The following is a 21,543-nucleotide window of genomic DNA, read 5'->3' as shown; positions in this document are numbered from 1 at the left end:
TGACACCACAGATCTTAACTTCAGCTCCACAATCTCTCCTGCTTCCATTCCCTCTCTCCCTGCTTCAGTCCCTGAAGCTTTTCAGTTCCTGCCAAAGGCGTGGCTTGGTCACTATTCACCCACTCTTCCCCAACTCCTCCCTCACTCTCAGTGTCAGAGGTGAAACTTCTTTCTGTAGCCACGCCTAGACACTCAAGTCGTCCAATAGCTGTTTCACGGGGGTGGAGAAGTAGGCGTAGCATGAAAGGAAAAGAGAAAAGGTTCTGGCTGTTGTTGCTACACGTGGATGTGAAATGAGTCAGAGCTGAGCTTTGATTGTAACGAATTTCATCTACTGTGAGTGTAGTATGGAGACTGGGGGCTGAGAGGTGGGGGCTTGGTGGGATGTCTGGCTTGCGCTGAGATACATTTGTCCAGGAATTCCGTTACTGGAGCAAGATCCATCCATCCATTCATTTACAAGGTAAGTGTGGGAACACCCTCTGGCATGGCAAGGTGGCTTGGACCTGTGGGGCATAGAGATGGGAGTTCAGGATCAGGTTAGGATAACCCGGCTAAGGTGGTACAGAGTCAGAGTGGCTGGGAAGGTGTCCTGTGGCTGTCTGTCTGCCCATCTATCTGTATCCAGAGAGTGCTGTGTAAGGTGCCATGGACCTGAGCTAATACCGTGATGGCCTTGGTGAGCCAGTTCCCCTGGGGTAGGCTTGTACTGGACCCTTATGGCCTCTGGGAACATGCCTGGACCTGCCCAACCACCCTGAGTATCTACAGTTAGGAGATAAGGAAGAGAAAAGAGGAGGCTAGGAGCTTAGGGGAGGGAAGGAGGAGTTGAATCAGATTTGTGAAGCATCCCGAGGGATGTTGAGCTGCTGGCCTACCCACTTGGCCTCTGGGCAAGTCGGGGCTTGTGTAAAGAGATTGCAAGCTCTATTTGGGGGCTTTCAGTCTCACCCACCCTGCTGGGTTTCACTTGACCCCTCATTCCTGGAAACTGAGCCCAGGGCAGTGATATTTTGATCCTGCTTTACATCAAACATTGGTCAAAAGGCCGAGGCAGCTGTGAGAACTGGGGGACAAGTAGAGACCCGCCAGAAACTAGGCTGGGGAAGCAGAGACTGCAAGATCTTGTTTGGACAGCTGTTGGCAGTGCTGACAAGTATCACACCATTGCAGGGTGGCCAAGGCAGGAGAGTATGGGCATCTTCCCCTACATAACTCTCCTGTCCCCTCTTTCACCCCAACATACCTTCAATTCAACATAACAGACTCACTGAGCACCTACTCTGTGCCACCACTGTGTGAGACAGACAGATGCCTAAGACATAGTCTGTGCCCACTGGGGCCTCATCATGGGTATAAGAACAAATAAATATAACACAAGATAGCTTTAAAGGTCCAGTTAAAGTATGCTTTGGTATTGTCAGGTAAGGATCACATCTAGTTGAGCCAGAGTAAATCAGAATTTTTTTTGATTTTTTGTTTTTTGACATTGTATCACCTTTCAGGGCTCCAGAGCCAGACTATTTGAGTTCAAATCCCATCCCTACCATTTATTAACTTGTGTGTCATTGGACAAGCATAATTACTTTCCCGTCTGAATTCTGTTTTAATCTCGTCTAAAATTGAGATAATAATAGAGCTTACTTTATCAAGTTTTGTGAGGATTAAATTAGATAATCCATGTGAAATACTTGCACACACTTAGCACAGTGGCTGGACCAAAATAAGCACTCAATAAATGTTAACTATTATTATTATTTAAGATGGGCCATGAAACACAGATAGGATTTCAACAGGTGGAGGCAGGAGAGAAGGCAGTCCAAGCCAGAAGAAAAACAGGAACAACTGTTTGGAGGCAGGGAAGCTCAGGGCATGTGAAAAGAACACCAGCTGAACTGGATTTTAGAGTACAATTACATGGAAAGTGAAAGTTAAAGTTGCCATGGTAGATTGATGACAAACTCTGGAAGACTTTTAGATGCTAGATTTTCTGTTCAATTCGTCAAACTGTGGAAAATCATTGAAAGTTTCTGAGCTAAAGAAAAAAGATAAATCTGTGTTTCAGGAAGAATAATCTGGTAAACATGAGTTAACTGAATTGGAATAGGAAAGCATGAGATGTGGATAAACCAGATGCAGAGAGGGAATGAGACCCTGAACTGAGGTGGTGACTATGGGAATAGAAAGGAGGCAATGTATTTAACAATACATCACAGAAGCTGAATGTGCAGAAATTAGAAGTTGATAAATTATATGAGATTTAAAAGAGAGGAATGAGAGAATCACTATCTCTTGGGATTGGTTTAGACTTTAAAAAGTTGTGTATTCCAATCCCAATTCCATCCATTTCTGTGGATGGTACAAATAGAAAGGATATCTACTTTCTGAGTTAGACACAGCTTATTCAAGTCCTGGGTCTGCTACTTACCTGCTGCTTGTGATCCTAAGCATATTATTTATCCATCATTCCCAACCAGCATCAATATGATATCCATAGGGCATTTAGAAATATGTGTTGAGAGTGTGATTTTTTTGCACAAAGAATGAAGTACTACTGAATTTAGTACAAACCAGTTTGAGACAGCAAAGTATTGTTCTTCCCACCCACTTTTTTTTTTAAATTTTTTAAACATCTTTATTAGAGTATAATTGCTTTGCAATGGTGTGTTAGTTTCTGCTTTACAACATAGTGAATCAGCTATACATTTACATATATCCCCATATCTCCTCCCTCTTGCGTCTCCCTCCCACTCTCCCTATCCCACCCCTCTAGGTGGTCACAGCACCAAGCTGATCTCCCTGTGCTATGCGGCTGGTTCCACCTAGCTATCTGTTTTACATTTGGTAGAGTATATATATGTCCATGCCACTCTCTAACTTCGTCCCAGCTTACCCTTCCCCATCCTTGTGTCCTCAAGTCCATTCTCTAGTAGATCTGTGTCTTTATTCCCATCCTGACCCTAGGTTCTTCATAACCATTTTTTTCTTTTAGATTCCATATATATGTGTTAGCATACAGTATTTGTTTTTCTCTTCCTGAATTACTTCACTCTGTATGAAAGACTCTAGGTCCATCCACCTCATTACAAATAACTCAATTTTTCCATCCATTTCTGTGGATGGTACAAATAGAAAGGATATCTACTTTCTGAGTTAGACACAGCTTATTCAAGTCCTGGGTCTGCTACTTACCTGCTGCTTGTGATCCTAAGCATATTATTTATCCATCATTCCCAACCAGCATCAATATGATATCCATAGGGCATTTAGAAATATGTGTTGAGAGTGTGATTTTTTTGCACAAAGAATGAAGTACTACTGAATTTAGTACAAACCAGTTTGAGACAGCAAAGTATTGTTCTTCCCACCCACTTTTTTTTTTAAATTTTTTAAACATCTTTATTAGAGTATAATTGCTTTGCAATGGTGTGTTAGTTTCTGCTTTACAACATAGTGAATCAGCTATACATTTACATATATCCCCATATCTCCTCCCTCTTGCGTCTCCCTCCCACTCTCCCTATCCCACCCCTCTAGGTGGTCACAGCACCAAGCTGATCTCCCTGTGCTATGTGGCTGCTTCCCACTAGCTATCTATTTTACATTTGGTAGTGTATATATGTCCATGCCACTCACTCACTTTGTCCCAGCTTACCCTTCCCCCTCCCCATGTCCTCAAGTCCATTCTCTATGTCGGCGTCTTTATTCCTGTCCTGTCCCTAGGTTCTTCATAACCTTTCTTTTTTAGATTCCATATATATGTCTTAGCACACGGTATTTGTTTTTCTCTTTCTGACTTACTTCACTCTGTATGACAGACTCTAGGTCCATCCACCTCACTACAAATAACTCAATTTTGTTTCTTTTTATGGTTGAGTAATATTCCATTGTATATATGTGCCATATCTTCTTTATTCATTCATCTGTCAATGGACGCTTAGGTTGCTTCCATGTCCTGGATATTGTAAACTGAGCTGCAATGAACATTGTGGTACATGACTCTTTTTGAATTATGGTTTTCTCAGGGTATATGTCCAGGAGTCTGATTCCTGGGTCGTATGGTAGTTCTGTTTTTAGTTTTTTAAGGAACCTCCATACTGTTCTCCATAGTGGCTGTATCAATTTACATTCCCACCAACAGTGCAAGAGGGTTCCCTTTTCTCCACACCCTCTCCAGCATTTATTGTTTGTAGATTTTTTGATGATGGCCATTATGACTGGTGTGAGATGATAGCTCATTGTAGTTTTGATTTGTATTTTTCTAATGATTAGTGATGTTGAGCACCACCCACTTATAATACCAGTAGTAACCCCAGTGAGAAATACTGAAAGTCTCCAAAACTCAGTCTGAAGGGAGAATAGTAGACATGTCATAGTTTTGTTGGAAGGATTAAAAGAAATAATCCCTGTGAAGTATCTAGCACAATATTTGATGCATAGTAGGTAGAAAATTCATAGTAGAAAGTTCATGAATCATAATTTTATTTCACCCCAATTGACTTCACCTTATAACATCTTTGCTAGTCTCTGCCTGAATACTTTCAAAGGGAGTTTACTTACTGATCTCTGAGAGAGTCCGTTCCCTTCATAGAAAGCCTTGACTCTGCAAAAGTTATTCCTTTTGTTAAACTGAACTCAGTCTCCCTTTGGCTTCCAGAGGTTCTAGTCATTCTCCCTGGGGCCACTCAGAGGAGTCTGCTCATTCTCTTCCATGATAGTTCCTCAGAGATCTGAAAACCAAAAAACAGATCCCCATTCATCTTTCATTCCCAGGTCAAACAGCCCAGCTTTTCCATCATTTCTCTTATAGCATGCTGTCAAGTCAAATAAGACTCTGAGGCTTTGAGCTATATAAGTTGGGGTGATGGTGGTACCTTCAAAGTGATCGGAAACACTGTAAAAGTAACAGGATGGGTGAATGTGACAAGTTCCTTTGTAATTATTTCTTAAGTTCCCACTGTGTGTCAGGTACTTTCAAATCCATAATCCCACTGACTCTTCACCCCAACTAGGGAAGGTCCAGGTCCTCTTGTCTTAATTGTACAGGTAGCCAAATAGGCTCAAAGAAAATGAAACTTGCTAGAGATCATTTAGTTAATAAGTGTCTGAACAAAACTAGAAACCAGATTTTTGTTACTCCAAGGTCAGTATTGTTTTATTTTGTTTTGTTTTTTAATTTTGCACTGGGTCCTAAATTTGGAGACTTTGGATTCTAGTCCTCGTTCTGTGCTGACCAACTATGTGAATTGGCGGAAATTTTATCCCTTCTAAAGGGGACTCAGTCTCCCCATATGGATCATCAAGGGAATGAGATTAGGTTGTCTTGAAGAATCCTTTTGGGATTCTATGAGAATATGTTTTTAATTATCTGATGGTTTGAAGTTTTAGCCAGTTACCAAAGAGGAGAAAAAAAATAAACCATAATGAAATGTGCTGTCGTATGAGTACTGAGGTGTCTGTTACTCTACTTGAGGTGAGTTCAAGTAGATATGGATGGTATTTCTTTATTGGGCAACAGGGAGCTGGGACTAAGATGAGTTTTAAGCTCCCATCTAAGATTGTACGATTCTGAAAATTGTTTTATAGAATGTGCATTTACATATGCAATAATAGGCTTCTTGTTGTATCAGTTTCATCTTTTCCCCACTACCGTTCTTTTTCTTAGGCAGCCTAAAAAATAAAAGGCAAGAAATATTTTGGCATCAATATCTCATCCTGTACAGACAGGCTTCATTCTATGGACTGATTCTCCTATTCAGATTGGAAGGATAAGTAGCCCTGAGCTGTGCTTGCTAATGCTCATCAGTTTGTATGTCTGTTTCTTTAGGATATTTCTGGCCTATGAGGAAGGGATAGTGTACATGATAGAATTTACATTGCTGTGGGAGAAAAGGCACTGTTCTTATTGACATCTTCAGAGAGATACAACTATTCCAGATAGTTGGTAAACTGGACAGGGTGGAGAGAATGTGGGGCAAGACCAAAGTACATTAATAAAAATCAGAAATTAGAGCACTTGACTGAGTTTTATCCAGTTCCTAGCCCTGTAAAGAAATCATACCATGAATCCAGTTTTCAGCTGGGAGAACTCAGTCAAAAGCATATCCTCTGTGGAAAGTCACCTAGTGCTGCTGGCGATGTAACTAATTTTTGATGATACCACTAATTTCATTGTATCTGTTGTGGTCGGTACATGAATGTGACTCACTTTGGCTAGGGACACTGTGGAACAAAAGCAGGGGTTTGGGGTATTGGTTGTTTGGCCTGTAGCCTCTCTCCAATGTCCTTTGCTCCCAAACTCTGGGTGGAATAGAAACAACAGTCATAGCAACCCCTCACATGTGTAGCACAATTTGGAGTTTCCAGAGCACTCTCACATACATTATCTCATTTTTCCCTTGAACATCATCCAGGGTAGTTTCCGTACCTTTGCTCCCACTTGGGAAGACTGTTTCAGCAATCATTAAAGTGATATTTTCCTCTCATAATCAGCCCAAAGATTGCTGGTCTTAATTATATCACCATATTCTTGGTTACACAGTTCTTTTCTCCCCTCCTTTTCACAATTTTTTTCAGCAGTTCCAGACACTAACTAAATATTTATATATTTTTTAGCTTTTTCTCCCCCTCAATTTACAGTCTTTTAAGTTATGTTTGTCTTTTTTAGATTTGTGCTTTTTTGTTGTGGATGTGTGTGCTTCCACATGTTTTGAAGGAGAAAGATTTTAACTTACATGGTTAACATTTGCTTTTGGCTGAATTGAAATGGTCCAACTGGATATTAATTCTATCTGTACAGTGACAATTGTTTTTAATAAAATTTTCTTTATTTTTCTACTCCAGCATCTTTATTCTTGCTGAGCCATTATCTGTTGCTCTGTACATCAGAATAAAGAACAAGGTAAATAGGTGTGACTTCTTTACTTTTGCACAGCTTCCTTCATTCTCCTCTGCTGATATACTAATCCTGACATTACTGGACCAAATGTTGATATCACTAACAGTTGAATTTCTTCAGCCACTTTGGCAATGGAAAGAGAAGCTTGTTAAAAACTTTAACAACCACCTGTGGTCTCTGAATAATTTCTATTCCATGCACATATTGTGATATACTTGAATATTAAGACAATTTACTTTTGTCACATACCAACAAAATAATGTATTTACAGTCTTGATGCTCCTTCACCTCCCTGTACCAACAGCTGACACTGTTGCTCACCTTTTACTTCTTAAAACTTTGTACTGTACTGTCCCATCTGAGTTCTATTCTTTCTTCCCTGGATTCCCCTTCTTGGTTGCTGCTGGATAATCTTCCTCTTCCAGCTTCACATATGGATGTCCCTTAGTGTTTTGTTCTTGGCATTTTTCTTTGCTCATCTAAGCCTCTACCATGATTTACCTAGGCCAATGGTGCTCTACCTTCCGAAGATTTTATGTAATTGGTCTAGGGAACAGATATGTTTTAAAGTACCCCAGACGATTCTGATGTGCATCCACGAGCTGGTATTTTTATGCATTTGACTTATCTCTAGCCCCAACCTATGTTCTACATATTTTAATTGCCTGCTAGTCACCACAAGTGACATGTTCCTTTTTCTCCTTAAACTTTCCATACTTAAAACAGTTTGAAAAACTGAGTGCATTGTTTCTTTTTTTCCTAACAAGCAACTCCACTTTCACACTTTTTGTGCCCTGAGGTTCTCCTGGTTTCCCAGGCAGAAACCCTCAGAATCTTCTCTGACTTATGTCTGTCTCTTGGCTCTCACATCTATGTAATTGTAAGTTCCTATTGACTTACTTAGTAAGATCTGTATCTCCCACCATCACTTCCTTCCTGTTCCTATTGCTACCATCTTTGTCCTGGCCCTTGTCTCCTAGGCCTTGAGCAGAAACACTGTCTAGCCATTCTTTAAAGCACAGATTAGTATTCAGAAAATACCTTTGTCCCAACCTAAAAGATTGCTGATGAAATAATAAATTTAAGTGACAGCCTGGGAGGACCTCCATTCCCTATTTTAGAGTTCAATACTGCCTTGGAAAGCATGCCAAACTCATGAGTCTTAAATCACCTGTGAGTTCTGGCTTTATTTAAGGCTAGTTAAATAAATTTAGAGACATTTTTTCAAGCCACAGTTTTTAAAATCTATGAATTGGTGATAATAATCCGTGACTTATTCTCAGGGTTACTGGAAGGAAATATTGAGCTAACTGATATGAAACCCTTTCAAACTGTGAAACCTTTCACTCAGACAGAAGATTGTTACCACTATTTTGTAAATTTTTACCATTCACTCATCCAACAAATATTTATTTAGTGCCTGTTGTATGCCAGGCACTGTTCTAAGCATGGGGGATGAAGTAGTGACCACAACAGGGCCATGATCTCATGGTGCTTACATTCTAGTTGGGGTAGAAACAGGCAATAAATAAGTAAATAAGATATAAAGTGTGGCAGATGGTCACAAGTGCTACTGAGAAGAATGAAACAGGAGAAGGGATAGGGAATATGGAGGGAACTTGCAGTTTTGAAACAGTGGTCAAGAAGCCTCACTAAGAAGATAGTTTATGATCAAAGAACTGAAGAAGATGAGGAAGGTAGCCATGTGGATATCTGGGGGAAAACATACCTGGATAAGGAAATAGCATTTATTAAGGCCTTAAGGTGGAAGCATTTCCTGGTTAGTTTGAGGAAGAGCAAGGAGGCTGGCATGGCTGGAGTTAAGGGAATAATAGGAAGAATAGTAGATCATGGAGTCAAAGAGGTGATGAGGTGGTAGGCAGATCATCTAAAACCTCATTAACCATTATAAGGACTTTAGTTTATTGAGTGAGGTGGAGAGACATCGATGGATTTTGAGGTTGGAAATGACATTATCTAACATGTTTTAAAAGAACCATTCCACCCTCAGCCCTTTTCACTATATCACCCATTCTTTCCAGAAAAAAAAAAATGGGTAGGCCCCAGGTTACTCCCTCACCAAGTTCCCTCTGAATATGGGGGAACAGAAAGACTTTTTTCTGACTGCACCTTATATTCAGGTGAAACATACAAGAGCCAAAAAGAGCCCTTAAAACAATGATTTTCAAAGTTGGCTGCACATGAGAATCACCTGGTGAATTTTTAAAATTCCAAATACATCAGAATCTCAGGAATGTGACCCAGGTATAAGTGTTTTTTTGAAGCTCCCAAGGTGCAGCCTATACTGAGAACCACTAGTCAAAGAGATTGACCAAATCCTCATTATATGAGTGGGACCTTGAGTTTGGCAGTGGGGAGGATCATGCTTCTGATGGCAGAGCTGGACCTGGGACCACTCACCATTCTGAGGAATGCAGAATTCACAAATACTTGGGCAGGAGGAAGATAAGATGTTTGATAGTTTGGAAGCAGATTATGGGCAAGAGAAAGATGGGATAGGAGTAGCCCTGGGCCAGGCCAGGAAGGAGAAGGCTGAGAGCCAGCACCAAATGATAAAGCAACATCTGAATTATAGGCCAAACATCTGGAAATGATGAAGGCACTGCACAGATTAGAAGCTTGATTTTCAAAGAAAGTACTGTTCTCATGGCCAGACTGAGAAACTACTTTGATTTTTGCCAGTCCTCTGCATGTGGGTGACTGGGTAGGCTCACAAGGAGAGGAATGGGCAGGGCATGGACCAGCTGCTGTCTTCCTCATCCCCTTTAATCCCACACCTCCTGCACTGCCCAGGAAAAGCAAATATCTTCCATGAAGTCCTGAATTCTTAATTTAGACCTGTCATCTTGTTCTGCCCACCCGTCCTAGAGACAGAATGTTTCATCCCACAGGCATGTGCAAGTTGAGAAGAGCAGCAATCGTAAGCTGTGGCCAGAGGCAGCTGTACTGGCAGTAGTCTGAGTACCTAACATCCAGGAGAAACTTAGCCAACATCAATTTTTTAAGGCACAATGAGCTCATGTGGGAATTATTATTAATGTCAGCCTCAATACTTCTCCTTTTCCCTGTCAGGTTGCATTCTTATTTTTCTAGTTTATTTTTTTTCGGTGGGGAGGGGATCAGGACAGGGGGATGGACAGAGTGAGCATTCACATGACAGAGACAGACAAAATAAGGTGATATTCTAGTCATCTTACCACTTGTCAGCCCCTCTGGTTAAACCCAATCAATATACCCAAATAGCACTTACTAGATAAATTTGGGTAAAAAAAGTCATTTGGAGGCATATATAAGAATGTTCATAGTAGCTTTTTAAAATTTTAATTTGGAAAATAACTTAAGCAATGTCTATTAGAATGATACAGGGTAGTTCACAGTATTAAAGAAAAAGCTGAAGAAATAGGTTTTTAAAAAAATTGAAACATAATTCACATACCATAAAATTCACTTTTAAAGTGTATAATTCACTGTTTTTTAACATATTCACCAAGTTGTACAACCATCACTACTATCTAGTTCCAAACCATTTCATCACCCCGAAATGGAACTCATATCCATTAAGTAGCTATTTCCTATTCTCTCCTTTCCCCAGGCCCTGGCAACTACTAGCCTACTTTCTGTCTCTATGAATTGCCTATTCTGAATATTTCATATAAATGGAATCATATAGTTTTCCTTTTGTGTAGCTTCTTTCACTTAGCATAATATTTTCAAGTTTCATCCATGTTGTAGTCCTCATCGAGTACTTCATTCCTTTTTCTGCCTGAATAATATTTAATTGTATTGATAGACCACATTTTGTTTATCCACTTAGTTGATTTACATTTGAGTTGTTTCTACATTTTTGGCTATTATGTGTAATGCTGCTAGGAACATTCATGTACAAATTTTTGTGTGGATATATATTTTCAGTACTTTTGGGTATATACCAAATATTGGAATTGCTGGATCACGTGGTAACTATATGTTTAATATTTTGAGGAACTGCAAAACCATTTTCCAAAGGGACTGCACCACTTTACATTCTCACCAGTAATATATGAGGGTTGCAATTTATCCACATCCTTGCCAACACTTGATCATCACCTTTTCTATTATAGCCACCTTAGTGGGTATGAAGTGGGATTTCATGGTGATTTTAATTTGCATTCCCCTAATTGCTAATGACGTTGAGTATCTTTTAATATCCTTATTGGCCATTTTTATATCTTCTTGGATCAATGTATATTCAACTACTTTGCCCATATTTAATTAGGTTATTTGCATTTTTATTTTATTTCTCTATTATTCTATATATATATATATATATATATATATATATGTCTTATCAGTTCTCTATAATTTATAGGGTTTTTTCTCCCATTATGTGGGTTGTCTTTTTATTTTCTTGATATTGTCCTTGAAGCACAGAAGTTTTAAATTTTGATTAAGTAAAATTTATCATTTTTTTCTGTCTTGTTGCTTTCCTTTTGGTGTTGTATCTAAGAAACCATAGCCTAATCAAAGGTCACAAATATTTATAGCTATATTTTCTTATAAGAAAGAAATATTTAATTATAAATATTTTAATGTTTTCTTATAAAGCTCTTTTAAGAGTTTTATAAGTTTATATCTTTACATTTAGAGCTTTGGTCCATTTTGAGTTAATTTTATATATGGTGGGAGGTAAGGGTCCAATTTGATTCTTTTTTATGTGGATACCCAGTTGTCACAATGCCTTTTTTTGAAAAGCCTGTTCCTTTCCCATTGAACTGTCTTGACACTCTTTTTGAAAATCAATTGACCATAGTATAGCAACTTTATTATAAATGGCTACAAATTAGAAACAGCTCAATGTCCATCAAACCAAAAAATGCATAAATAAATTGTGGCATATCCATACAATGGGGTACTACACAGCAATGGTAAGGAATGAATATTGCTACATACAGTGTAATGGATAAATCTCACAGACATTACATTGAGCAAAGAAAGACAGAAACAAAAAAGTGCTCTTTTTTTTGAAATATTTATTTATTTATTTATTTATTTATTTATTTATTTATTTGGCTGTGCAGGGTCTTAGTTGTGGCACGTGGGATCTTCTTTTGCCACGTGCGGGATCTTTTAGTTGTGGAATGTGGAATATTTAGTTACAGCATGTGGGATCTAGTTCCCTGACCAGGGATCAAAACCAGGCCCCCTGCATTGGGAGCACAGAATCTTAGCCACTGGACCACCAGGAAAGTCCCAAGAGTGCTCTTATATGAATCCAATTTATATGAAGTTCAAGGACAGGTTAAACTAATAATTGTGATAGAAGCCAGAATAGAAATTACCTGAGAGAAGGGAATGGCATTGACTGGGAAGGGGCATGAAACGGTCTACTGAGGTAATGGAAAGGTTTTGTATTTGTATCTTTATCTGGATAGCGTTTGTATGAGTATATACATATGTCAAAATCTTATAGGTCTGTCTATATTGCTGACTTATACAGCAGTTTGGAAGATTCAGACATATCTTCTGTGACATTTTAGAAGAGTGTTAGCTGCAGTTATAGGATGCTTCAGAGTAGCCCTGATTTTCTCAAAACCTAATTATTCTCTCTCACCTTCTCTTAAAATAAAAAGGCAGTACATCTACCACAGGACACTGCTGACCACAGGGAAGAACTTTACATAAGGTCTTTTGTCCCTGGGTAATAATTTAACCATTATTAGACAATTTTACCCATATGCCCTGACTTCTTCAGAACAGATCAGAGTCTATGTGGCTTTCTTCTCTTTTAAAAAGGCAATTTGTTAAACTTATAATGAAAGACAGTTTAATTTGTATGCTTTGGATAAACAGTTTGACAAAAGAGGGGGAAAAAGTCCTTTGTTCATTCCCAGGGACCTGATATGGGGATTTGGCAATATGCCTGACTTGCCTAGACACAGGTCTCAAAGCCAAAGTTAGAGGGATATGTTAAAATTCATGCCACATGATGTTTATTACATGGGAGGGGCTCTGGATACCAAACAGAATAGGGTGTCTCAGACACCCAAAGGCCAGAAACAGCTGTTATGGAGATTTCAGATGCTTATATCAGGAGCTTATCTCAAGGACAGGACTGCTCTTTGGCTCCTGACAATGTTTTTCTGTTTTTGTGGGCAAGAGAAGGATACAGGGGAGTTGTCCAGACCAGTATGCTGGCCCTGTGCCCATGACACTTAATTCCCTTGTCATGAGGGCTGTGAGACCACTGATGGTTTTTGTTCTTAATGAGAAGATGGGGTAGGGAGGGGAGCGTGCCTACTGAGGGTGACACTATGGACCAGTAATCGAAACAACATAGGAGGGAGCATCTTCAGCTTGTGAAAAAATGGATTTTGTAGCCCACTTTCTTCTGAATGAATGCATGGGAAAGAATGGCCCAGCTGATGGTGGGAAAAGGTGCATTCAAGCAAAAATGCCAGACAGGATGACTTATCCCATCGCTATTGGGGACTTTTGAAGGGAGGAGTGATGGTCTCTCAAGGTGCACATTCACACTCTCCTCTCTTCTGACTGGAAGTACATACTTAGGACTTTCAGTGCTTTGAGAAGCCACCTGAAGTTCACCTTGGCATGAAGTTAAGGAGTGCACAAAAGAATCTCACCCCACCTTTCTCTTTGAGCAGTGCAAGCCCCATGTATCAGTTACTTACATTAAAATTCATCTTTGTAGAAAACTCTCTCTCTACATACTTAACTCTGTCTTATTTTGTATAGCTTTTCAAATCCTTCAGAATGCTTTGATGGACCTTAGCTCATTTAATCATCCCAAAAGCTATATAAGGTAGGTGAGGAATATACTTCCCCCTTTCTTTAAATTATGTAACTAAGGCCAGAAAAAATAAAGTGAATCATCCAGGATCATAGGTTGAAAGAATAAGAGCCAAGTAAGTTCACCAACCATCCCAATTTACCTGAGACTGTCCCAGGTTTAACACTGAAAGTCCCATGTCCTGAGGAAGCTTCTTAGTCCTAAGCAAACCTGGATGATTGGTTACCCCATATCCAGGATAGAACCCATATATCCCAACACTCTGACCAATGCTAGTTCCACTGCCCTATGCCATTTGTATTATGAGAACTGTTATCTGGCTAGTGTTTCCTTTTCTCTACACCTTAGTGTACCAGCACATTTCTTCATGCTGGGTCATTCTCCCCTCCTACCCAGACAGGGACAGAAGCAATGACAGCTAGTTCTTCTCAAAGTTAAAGACAGTTTTTGCAAAAGGGAACCATGTTTCAGCTTTCTCATCCACAAAAGAAGGATGATAATCTCTATATTGCTTACCTCACATGGATGTTGTATGGATCAAATATAATGGGTATTAAAGTGCTTTCTAAACTGTTAATAGCTGGTAACATGTGAGAGATTATGGTTATTCTCTACTGCCTAGGCAGAAGCCAGCTCCTTGTCTTATTCTCTTTCCAGTTCAGCAAGCGTCTTAGCCACTAACTGTGTGAACTTTGGTGAATCCCTTGGTCTCTGTGCTTCATTTTCCTCATATGCAAAATTAGGCTAATAATAATTCTTTTTTCCTTTTTTTTTTTTTTGCGGTACGAGGGCCTCTCACTGTTGTGGCCTCTCCCATTGTGGAGCACAGGCTCTGGACGCGCAGGCTCAGCGGCCATGGCTCACGGGCCTAGCTGCTCCGCGGCATGTGGGATCCTCCCAGACCAGGGCACGAACCCGCATCCCCTGCATCGGCAGGCGGACTCTCAACCACTGCGCCACCAGGGAAGCCCAATAATAATTCTTGATATGGTTGTTTTAAAGGTTGAATTATTACTTGTAAACCATTTAAGAGTTCTTGGCAAATGGTCAGTGCTATATATGCATTAGCTGTTTTGGGTTGGCTTTCTCAACCCTTATAACCCAGGACCAGAGACTAGATTAAGAGGTCCATAAACCAATTGACATGGAAGCCACTACTTACTTTGAAATCCCTTTCCACTAGTTCCCTAATTGTTGTGTTCTGTACCCATAGCATTCCCACCATGGATTGCCAAGAAAATGAGTACTGGGACCAATGGGGACGGTGTGTCACTTGCCAACTCTGTGGGCCTGGACAAGAGCTCTCCAAGGTAAGTCTCCCTGGTCAGGATACTTATTTCTGTCACATCTTAGGAACCAGACTGGCAACCAAGAGAGTCCAATATTAGGAGAGTCAGCCCCATCTGTGTCTAATCAGTTTAGTAGATAAAAGAAACCAAAGATTATGACAGGGGACTTCTCTGGTGGTCCAGTGGTTAAGACTTCACCTTCCAATGCAGGGGGTGCGGGTTCCATTCCTGGTCGGGAGGCTAAGATTCCACATGCCTCAGAGCCAAAAAAACCAAAACATAAATCAGAAGCAATATTGTAACAAATTCAGTAGACTTTAAAGAAAAATGGTCCACATCAAAAAAAACAGAAAACAAAGATTATGACAATAGCAGTCACAGCTCCATTAAGGAGTCAACCTGGCAGCATCAGGGGCAGGGGAGGATTCCATGAGATAGTGGGGTATTTCAAGAGTAAATATGTGCAAAGGCCTAGGAAGGCTGTTTGGTATTAGGGACATATGTCAACTAAAGCAGGGCCCACTTGTTTGGGGTTCAGGAGGCAGATATCAGGTCTTGGGAATGGGAAAGAGAGAAGAACTTAGTAGTCTGAAATGTGGCCTCTGTCTAGAGGGACTGGGCCACTGAGGAAACTGCAAGAGAGGCTTCATTGATGGGGAACTAGGGAGGGTCTAGAATCCCAATTAGTGGTAAGGGTCAGAGAAAAAGCACCCACAAAGCAGGGATTTTATACACAGCCCTGGCTTGCAGAGCTGGAGCTGCTTAATTGTTCCTGCTTCAGGTCCCTGTTGGTCCCAGAACCTGGGGGTGGTATTAAATTTAGGCTGCAGCTGGGAACACAAAGGCTGGGAACAGACAGCTGACCGATTTTTTTTTCACACTCACATATTTTATGAAGTCGTTCATTAATTCAGCAATTACTTATTGAACACCTACAAAGTGGCAGGCATGGTTGTAGCCACTGTGGGTATGGTAAAACAGACAAAATTATTTGCCTTCATGAACCTTACCTTTTAATTAGTGGAGCAAACAATGATCAAGATACATACATAGATATGGAAGTATGATAAGAATTATTCACAGTGACCTGATACAGAGTGACTGGGTGGCTGCTTAGATCAGGTAGCAAGGGAAGGCCTCTCTAAGGAGGTGCCTTCTGGGGAGAGGATACAGCTAGTGCAGAGTTCCAAGGTGAGAATGAGCTAGGCATGTTCAAGAAAGAGGAAGAAGGTAAGTGCAGCTGATGATTGGTGAGTGAGAGGTAGAGTAGTACATAATGAGGTCACAGAGGGAGGTATCGGCCAAACCTTGGGAATCTTTAAGTTTATGATGAGAAATTTTAATTTTTTAAAAAGCACACCAGGAACCCTTTGGATGGTTTTAGGTAGGATAGTGACATGATACTCTGACTGAAACAAAATGTATCAATTATTTAGCCTGCCTCCTTCCTACCTCCCTATTTCACAAATGAAGAGACTAAGGCCCAGGGATATTAACAGACAAGCACTAACTCTAATTTTAACTCTTTACACATAGCATTCTATACCACAGTGAGGTGCCCACATGGTTAATAAGGGATCCCAAGACCAAGGAAAAGTGTTCAGAAGTTAGGTCATGCTAGACATTAGGATGGACCCAATGGAATAAGCTACTTAGCTTGACAAAATCTATTTTAAATATCACATTCATCTTCATGATCAAAAGTTTCATCACTTCTATAAGAACAAGCTCTGAGAAATGTTCTTGTCATGTACATGGCCATTACCTTTAAAACCATTCATATTTACAAACCTGAACTTCTCCAAGGGAGAAAAATAGGTTTTTCTGTTAAACTGCTGTTACCAAATTCTCAAAAAGTGGCCCATGATGAAATGTGCATTTATCTAAGCACCTCTTTGGTTGTCATTTATTTCAGCACCACTAGAAAGCTCAGAAAAAAATGAATGAACTGCAGTATTGTGTTCCTGCAACTGTATTATGTAAAAGACAGCTTGTACTTGTATAGCAGTCTGTACTTTGTAAAGAGCTTTCATGTGCATTATCTCATTTGGCTCTCAGGTCTCACCAAGAAGGTATTATGAGTCGCATTTTAGATGTTGAAACTGAGACTCAGAGAGCGTATGTGACTTGCTCAAAGTCACAGTGGTTCAGTAAAAATTGGATACACATGAATTTGAGTCCCAGCTTTGCTGTGGGCAAATTAGTTAATCTTTGATTAAATTAGGATGTACTAAGTTAAAAGTAACATAAAACTTATCAGTGACTTGAACCATAAACACATTTATTTATGTAATGAAATTTGGAAGCAGGGGTCCTTGTGGTTGGGTGGGCAGATCAACAATATTGTCAAGGACCCAGGCTCTTTTTATCCTACATCCTGGGCACCTTGCTATTTTTTCCTCATGCTTGTGGCCTCTTGGTTACCATAACTCAAAGCATTACATCTTCACATCAAAGTCAGGAAGAAGGGGCAGAGGCAAAGTAGCGTGACGTTGTAAGTGAAGAAGTATTTTCCTAGAAGCTCCCCAACAGATTTCCCTTTGTGTGTTATGGGCCAGAGTTGGGAATTATAAGTATCTCAAAACTGCTGGGAGTGCTAGGACATGAGTACCTGGCAAACAAAAATGGGATTTCCATAATGTACTAAGACCAATCAAGAATCACTTTTTGGACTTCCCCGGTGGCGCAGTGGTTAAGAATCTGCCTGCCAATGCAGAGGACACGGGTTCGAGCCCTGGTCCGGGAAGATCCCACATGTCACAGAGCAACCAAGTTGTGTGCCACAACTACTGAGCCTGCGCTCTAGAGCCCACAAGCCACAACTACTGAGCCTGTGTGCCACAACTACTGAGGCCCGTGTGCCTAGAGCTCATGCTCTGCAACAACAGAAGCCACCGCAATGAGAAGCCCACACACCACAATGAAGAGGAACCCCGCCTCGAGGCAACTAGAGAAAGCCCTCGCACAGCAGCAAAGACCCAATGCAGCCAGAAAGGAAGGAAGTGAGGGAGGAAGGAAGGGAGGGAGGGAGAGTCAGTTCTTGAGACTGGTCACTTTGCCACCCAGAATGAAATCAGTGTTCTGTTAGTAAGGAAGAAAATGGGCAATGACTTGGATAAGGAGCTAACAGCATCTGACACAGTCTTGTTTTTATAATTTATTTTATTTAGTTTTAAAGTTCACTCATGTGAACCATAAACATCACTGTAAATAAATCTTTAGAGAAAATCAACACTCTTTCCTCAGGACACATTTTTAGAAGTATAATTGTCAAGCTAAATAATGCATACAGTTTTAAGATTCCTGTAATATATTAGCAGATAACACTTGTGATTTTTTTTTTACTAATTTCCACTATAATTACACTTATTTTCAACAGTTCATGGAATTCTTATATCCCAGAAGCCTAAGCACACATAAATAATGTGTGTTTCTATGATCTATTAATTTTGTCTTCCTTCATAACATTAAATTACTAACATATGAGGACTTTATGTTAATTTTTTTTACTTTTTTCTATTTGATAGGGGAAAATATCACCTTTTGGTGTTTATTTGCAGTTTTGTGAACCTTTTCTGTTTGCTTGTTTTTTCTGTTCTATTCGTTGTTTATTGTTCATTCTTCACTCATGTAAGGCACCTGAGTAGAAAAACAGATAGAAGAATATGGGGTATTTTAAAAATCATTTATATAACATGTAATACTTTTAAAAATCAGAAATGGTTTTGAATTTTATTTCATTTTACCATTCATTATCTCTTGACTATTTTATGTATGTCTGTTTGATATATTAATTTGATGACATATATTAATAAATTCCAAAATTAAAGTATCTTGCATCCCAAGGATAATTTTATTGTGATTTTGGATTAAATGCCCTCTTATGTTTTATAAGTTAATATTTTATTTATAATAAATAAGTACTCAGTGCTATCAGCATCAAACTTATATAAGAACTGTGCTAGCTTGGTAAAATTAATTAAGAAGATCAATGTTTTTCTGGTTATAAAACTGGTTAGTAGCAGAAGAGTTTTGGGGGACTTGATCATTTGAACAAATTTTCTTTGCTTCCTCATTAGGAAAGAAAAATTTGAATATAAATTTTTCATGATAATTTCTTCCTTTTTAATTTCTTAAGAAATGAAACATCTATTTATTCAAGGAATTCTTGTTGAGGACAATTTGATAGTGTTTATCCACTATGCCAATCTCTGTTCTTAACTGGTGTACTTAAACCATTTATATTTAAGGTAATTGTTGATATGTTAGACCATTTTATCTTTTTTTTTCTGTTTCTTGTTCTTCCGTTTGTCTTTTCTTGCCCCCCTGTGGGTTACTTGAACATTTTTTTTAGGATTCCATTTTGATTTATTTGTAGTGTTTTTGTACAGTTTCCTTGAAATCATTCGGGGTACAGTAAGTCCCCTACAAAGTTCAAGTTGCGAACTTTCAAAGATGTGAAAATGCATTCCATCAACATGAGGCGTGAGTGAAATTGAAGCTTGCCTTCCGTCTCCTATTGCTGACTCTTCTTCAGCTCTACCATCTCCCACCTCCTCTCCCTCCTCCAGTCAGTAACTCTTCTTGCCTGTTCATTCAATGCCAGCCCCTGTATGCCAGCTGTTGTACTGTACTACTATACTTTTCAAGGTACTATACTGTAAGATTCAAATGTTTTCTTTATTTTTGTGTTTGTTTGTTTGTTATGTATTATTTGTGTGAAAAGTATTATAAACCTATTACAGCACAGTACTATATAGTCAATTGTATTAGTTGGGTACATAGGCTAACTGTTGGACTTACGAAAAAATTGGACTTAATGAACATGCTCTCAGAATGGAACTCGTTTGTATGTAGGGGACTTACTCTATTACAATATACACATGTGACTTAACACTCTCCACTGTTATCAACATTTTACCATTTTTAGTACAGTACGGAAACATTACTTCTACTTAGGTTCCTTTACTTTCCTCACTTTCAAATATCATTGTTTTGAGTATCAGATAATTTTATGATTTTTCTTTTAATCATTAAACAATATATAAAACTAATGAGAAGTGCAGTTTATTGTATATAGCCATATTTTTGTTCTTCCAATATTCTTTTTTTCCTTCCTGATGCTCCAAAATTCCTTCTTCTATCATTTTATCATTTCCTTTCTGTTCGAAATTTTCTTTCTGTTTGAAGAACTCCTTTTAGCCATTGTTTAAGGGTACATATACTAGCAACAAATTCTTTTAGTTTTTCTTTGCCTTAGAATGTCTTTATTTCATGTTAATTCCTGAAGGATGGTTTCAATGGATATAGAATTTGAACTTGTGACAGTTCTTTTCTTTCAGCACTTGAAAAACATTGACCACTTCATTCTGGCCTCCATGGCTTCAGATAGAAACCTGCTGTCATTCCTATTGGTATGGTCTTTAGTTAATGTCATTTATTTTGTAGCTACTTCCAATATTTTTTCTTTGTCTTTAGTTTTTAGAACTTTCATTACAATGTGTATTGGTGTTCATTTCTTTGAATTTCTTCTATTTGGGAATTTCTCATCCTTTTGAATCTGTAGATCTTTTGCCAAATTTGTGAAGTATTCAACATTTATTTCTTTGAAAATATTTTCAGACACATATTTTCCTTTTCTTTTCATGAGACTCTGATAATATAATTGTTTGATCTTTCATTGTTGTCCCACAGGTCCATGATAGCATACATTCTATTTTTGTGTCCTCAAGTTCAGTGATTCTATTATCTGTCTTCTCCTCCTTACTATTGAATTCATACAGTGAGATTTATATTTTATTTTTATAATTTCTATCTAAAATTACATATTTTTATAATTCCTATTTCTTTTTCGAGATTTTTGATTTCTTCTTTTGTTTCAAGATAATTTGTGATTGCTTGTTGAAACATTTTATGATGCCTGCCTTAAAATCCTTGTCAGATCATTCCAACATCTATTTCATCTAAGTGTTGGTGTCAGTTGATTGCTTTTTCTTATTCATGTTGTAGTTCCCTGATTCTTGTTATGACAGGAGATTTTTCTTTCATATTTTGGACATTTTTGTCAATTATATTAGGAGACTCAGGGTTCCAGTTAAATCTTTTATTTTAGCAGGCAGTTACCTGTTTAGGTTTATCACACAGGTTCTTGCCTACTTTTGTGAGTCTGGTTCTAACAACAATTTAATTTTCAGGGTCTTTGTGGTTGTGATTTTGGTCTGTGTGGTTTATCTGATGCTGCTATGGCTCTCACTACTCTGTGCTGGTGCTGCCTAAGGTGTGTAAGGAATTGGGCCAGGTCACTGGTACATCTAGATTAGAGGAAGGAAGTCTCTGAGTTGTGGGAGAAAGGATATTTCTCAGGCCAGACCACTTCTTGTGGTAGGAAACCACTGCAATGCACCATGGCTACATGTCTCTAGGTGAGGGAGAAGTCTCAGACCCACAGGAAAAGAGGCCTCTTGGACTGGATATGTGTTGTTTTGAAATCCCCCTTGCACCCACTGCAACCTGGTGTCTCTGGTTATGGAAGAAGTTTCCCAGAATGG

At 39.0% G+C, this 21,543-nt stretch overlaps 1 protein-coding gene across 11 annotated transcripts in view; it reads left to right on the top strand.

The window, feature by feature from the left end:
• Positions 1–294: 294 nt before the first annotated feature.
• The window catches only part of EDA2R (ectodysplasin A2 receptor), a 75,255-nt gene continuing 54,006 nt past the window's right edge, over positions 295–21,543 (top strand). For 4 of the 11 annotated variants that reach the window (XM_055081811.1, XM_055081821.1, XM_055081815.1 and 1 more), the window contains exons 1-3: positions 295–463; positions 5,666–6,901; positions 14,920–15,016. In XM_055081811.1, coding sequence (XP_054937786.1) covers positions 14,946–15,016 — 71 coding nt within the window. In that variant the 5' untranslated portion in view covers positions 295–463; positions 5,666–6,901; positions 14,920–14,945. Of the gene's footprint in view, positions 464–5,665; positions 6,902–14,919; positions 15,017–19,349; positions 19,646–21,543 lie in introns of those variants that run through there. The other 7 variants (XM_055081817.1, XM_055081814.1, XM_055081816.1 and 4 more) reach the window with 5 other exon arrangements.

This window comes from Physeter macrocephalus, chromosome 21, assembly GCF_002837175.3.
Source record: "Physeter macrocephalus isolate SW-GA chromosome 21, ASM283717v5, whole genome shotgun sequence".
Taxonomy (NCBI): domain Eukaryota; kingdom Metazoa; phylum Chordata; class Mammalia; order Artiodactyla; family Physeteridae; genus Physeter; species Physeter macrocephalus.
The sequence above is the reverse complement of the archived record's forward strand: the minus strand, read 5'-3'. Positions and strand labels throughout refer to the sequence as shown.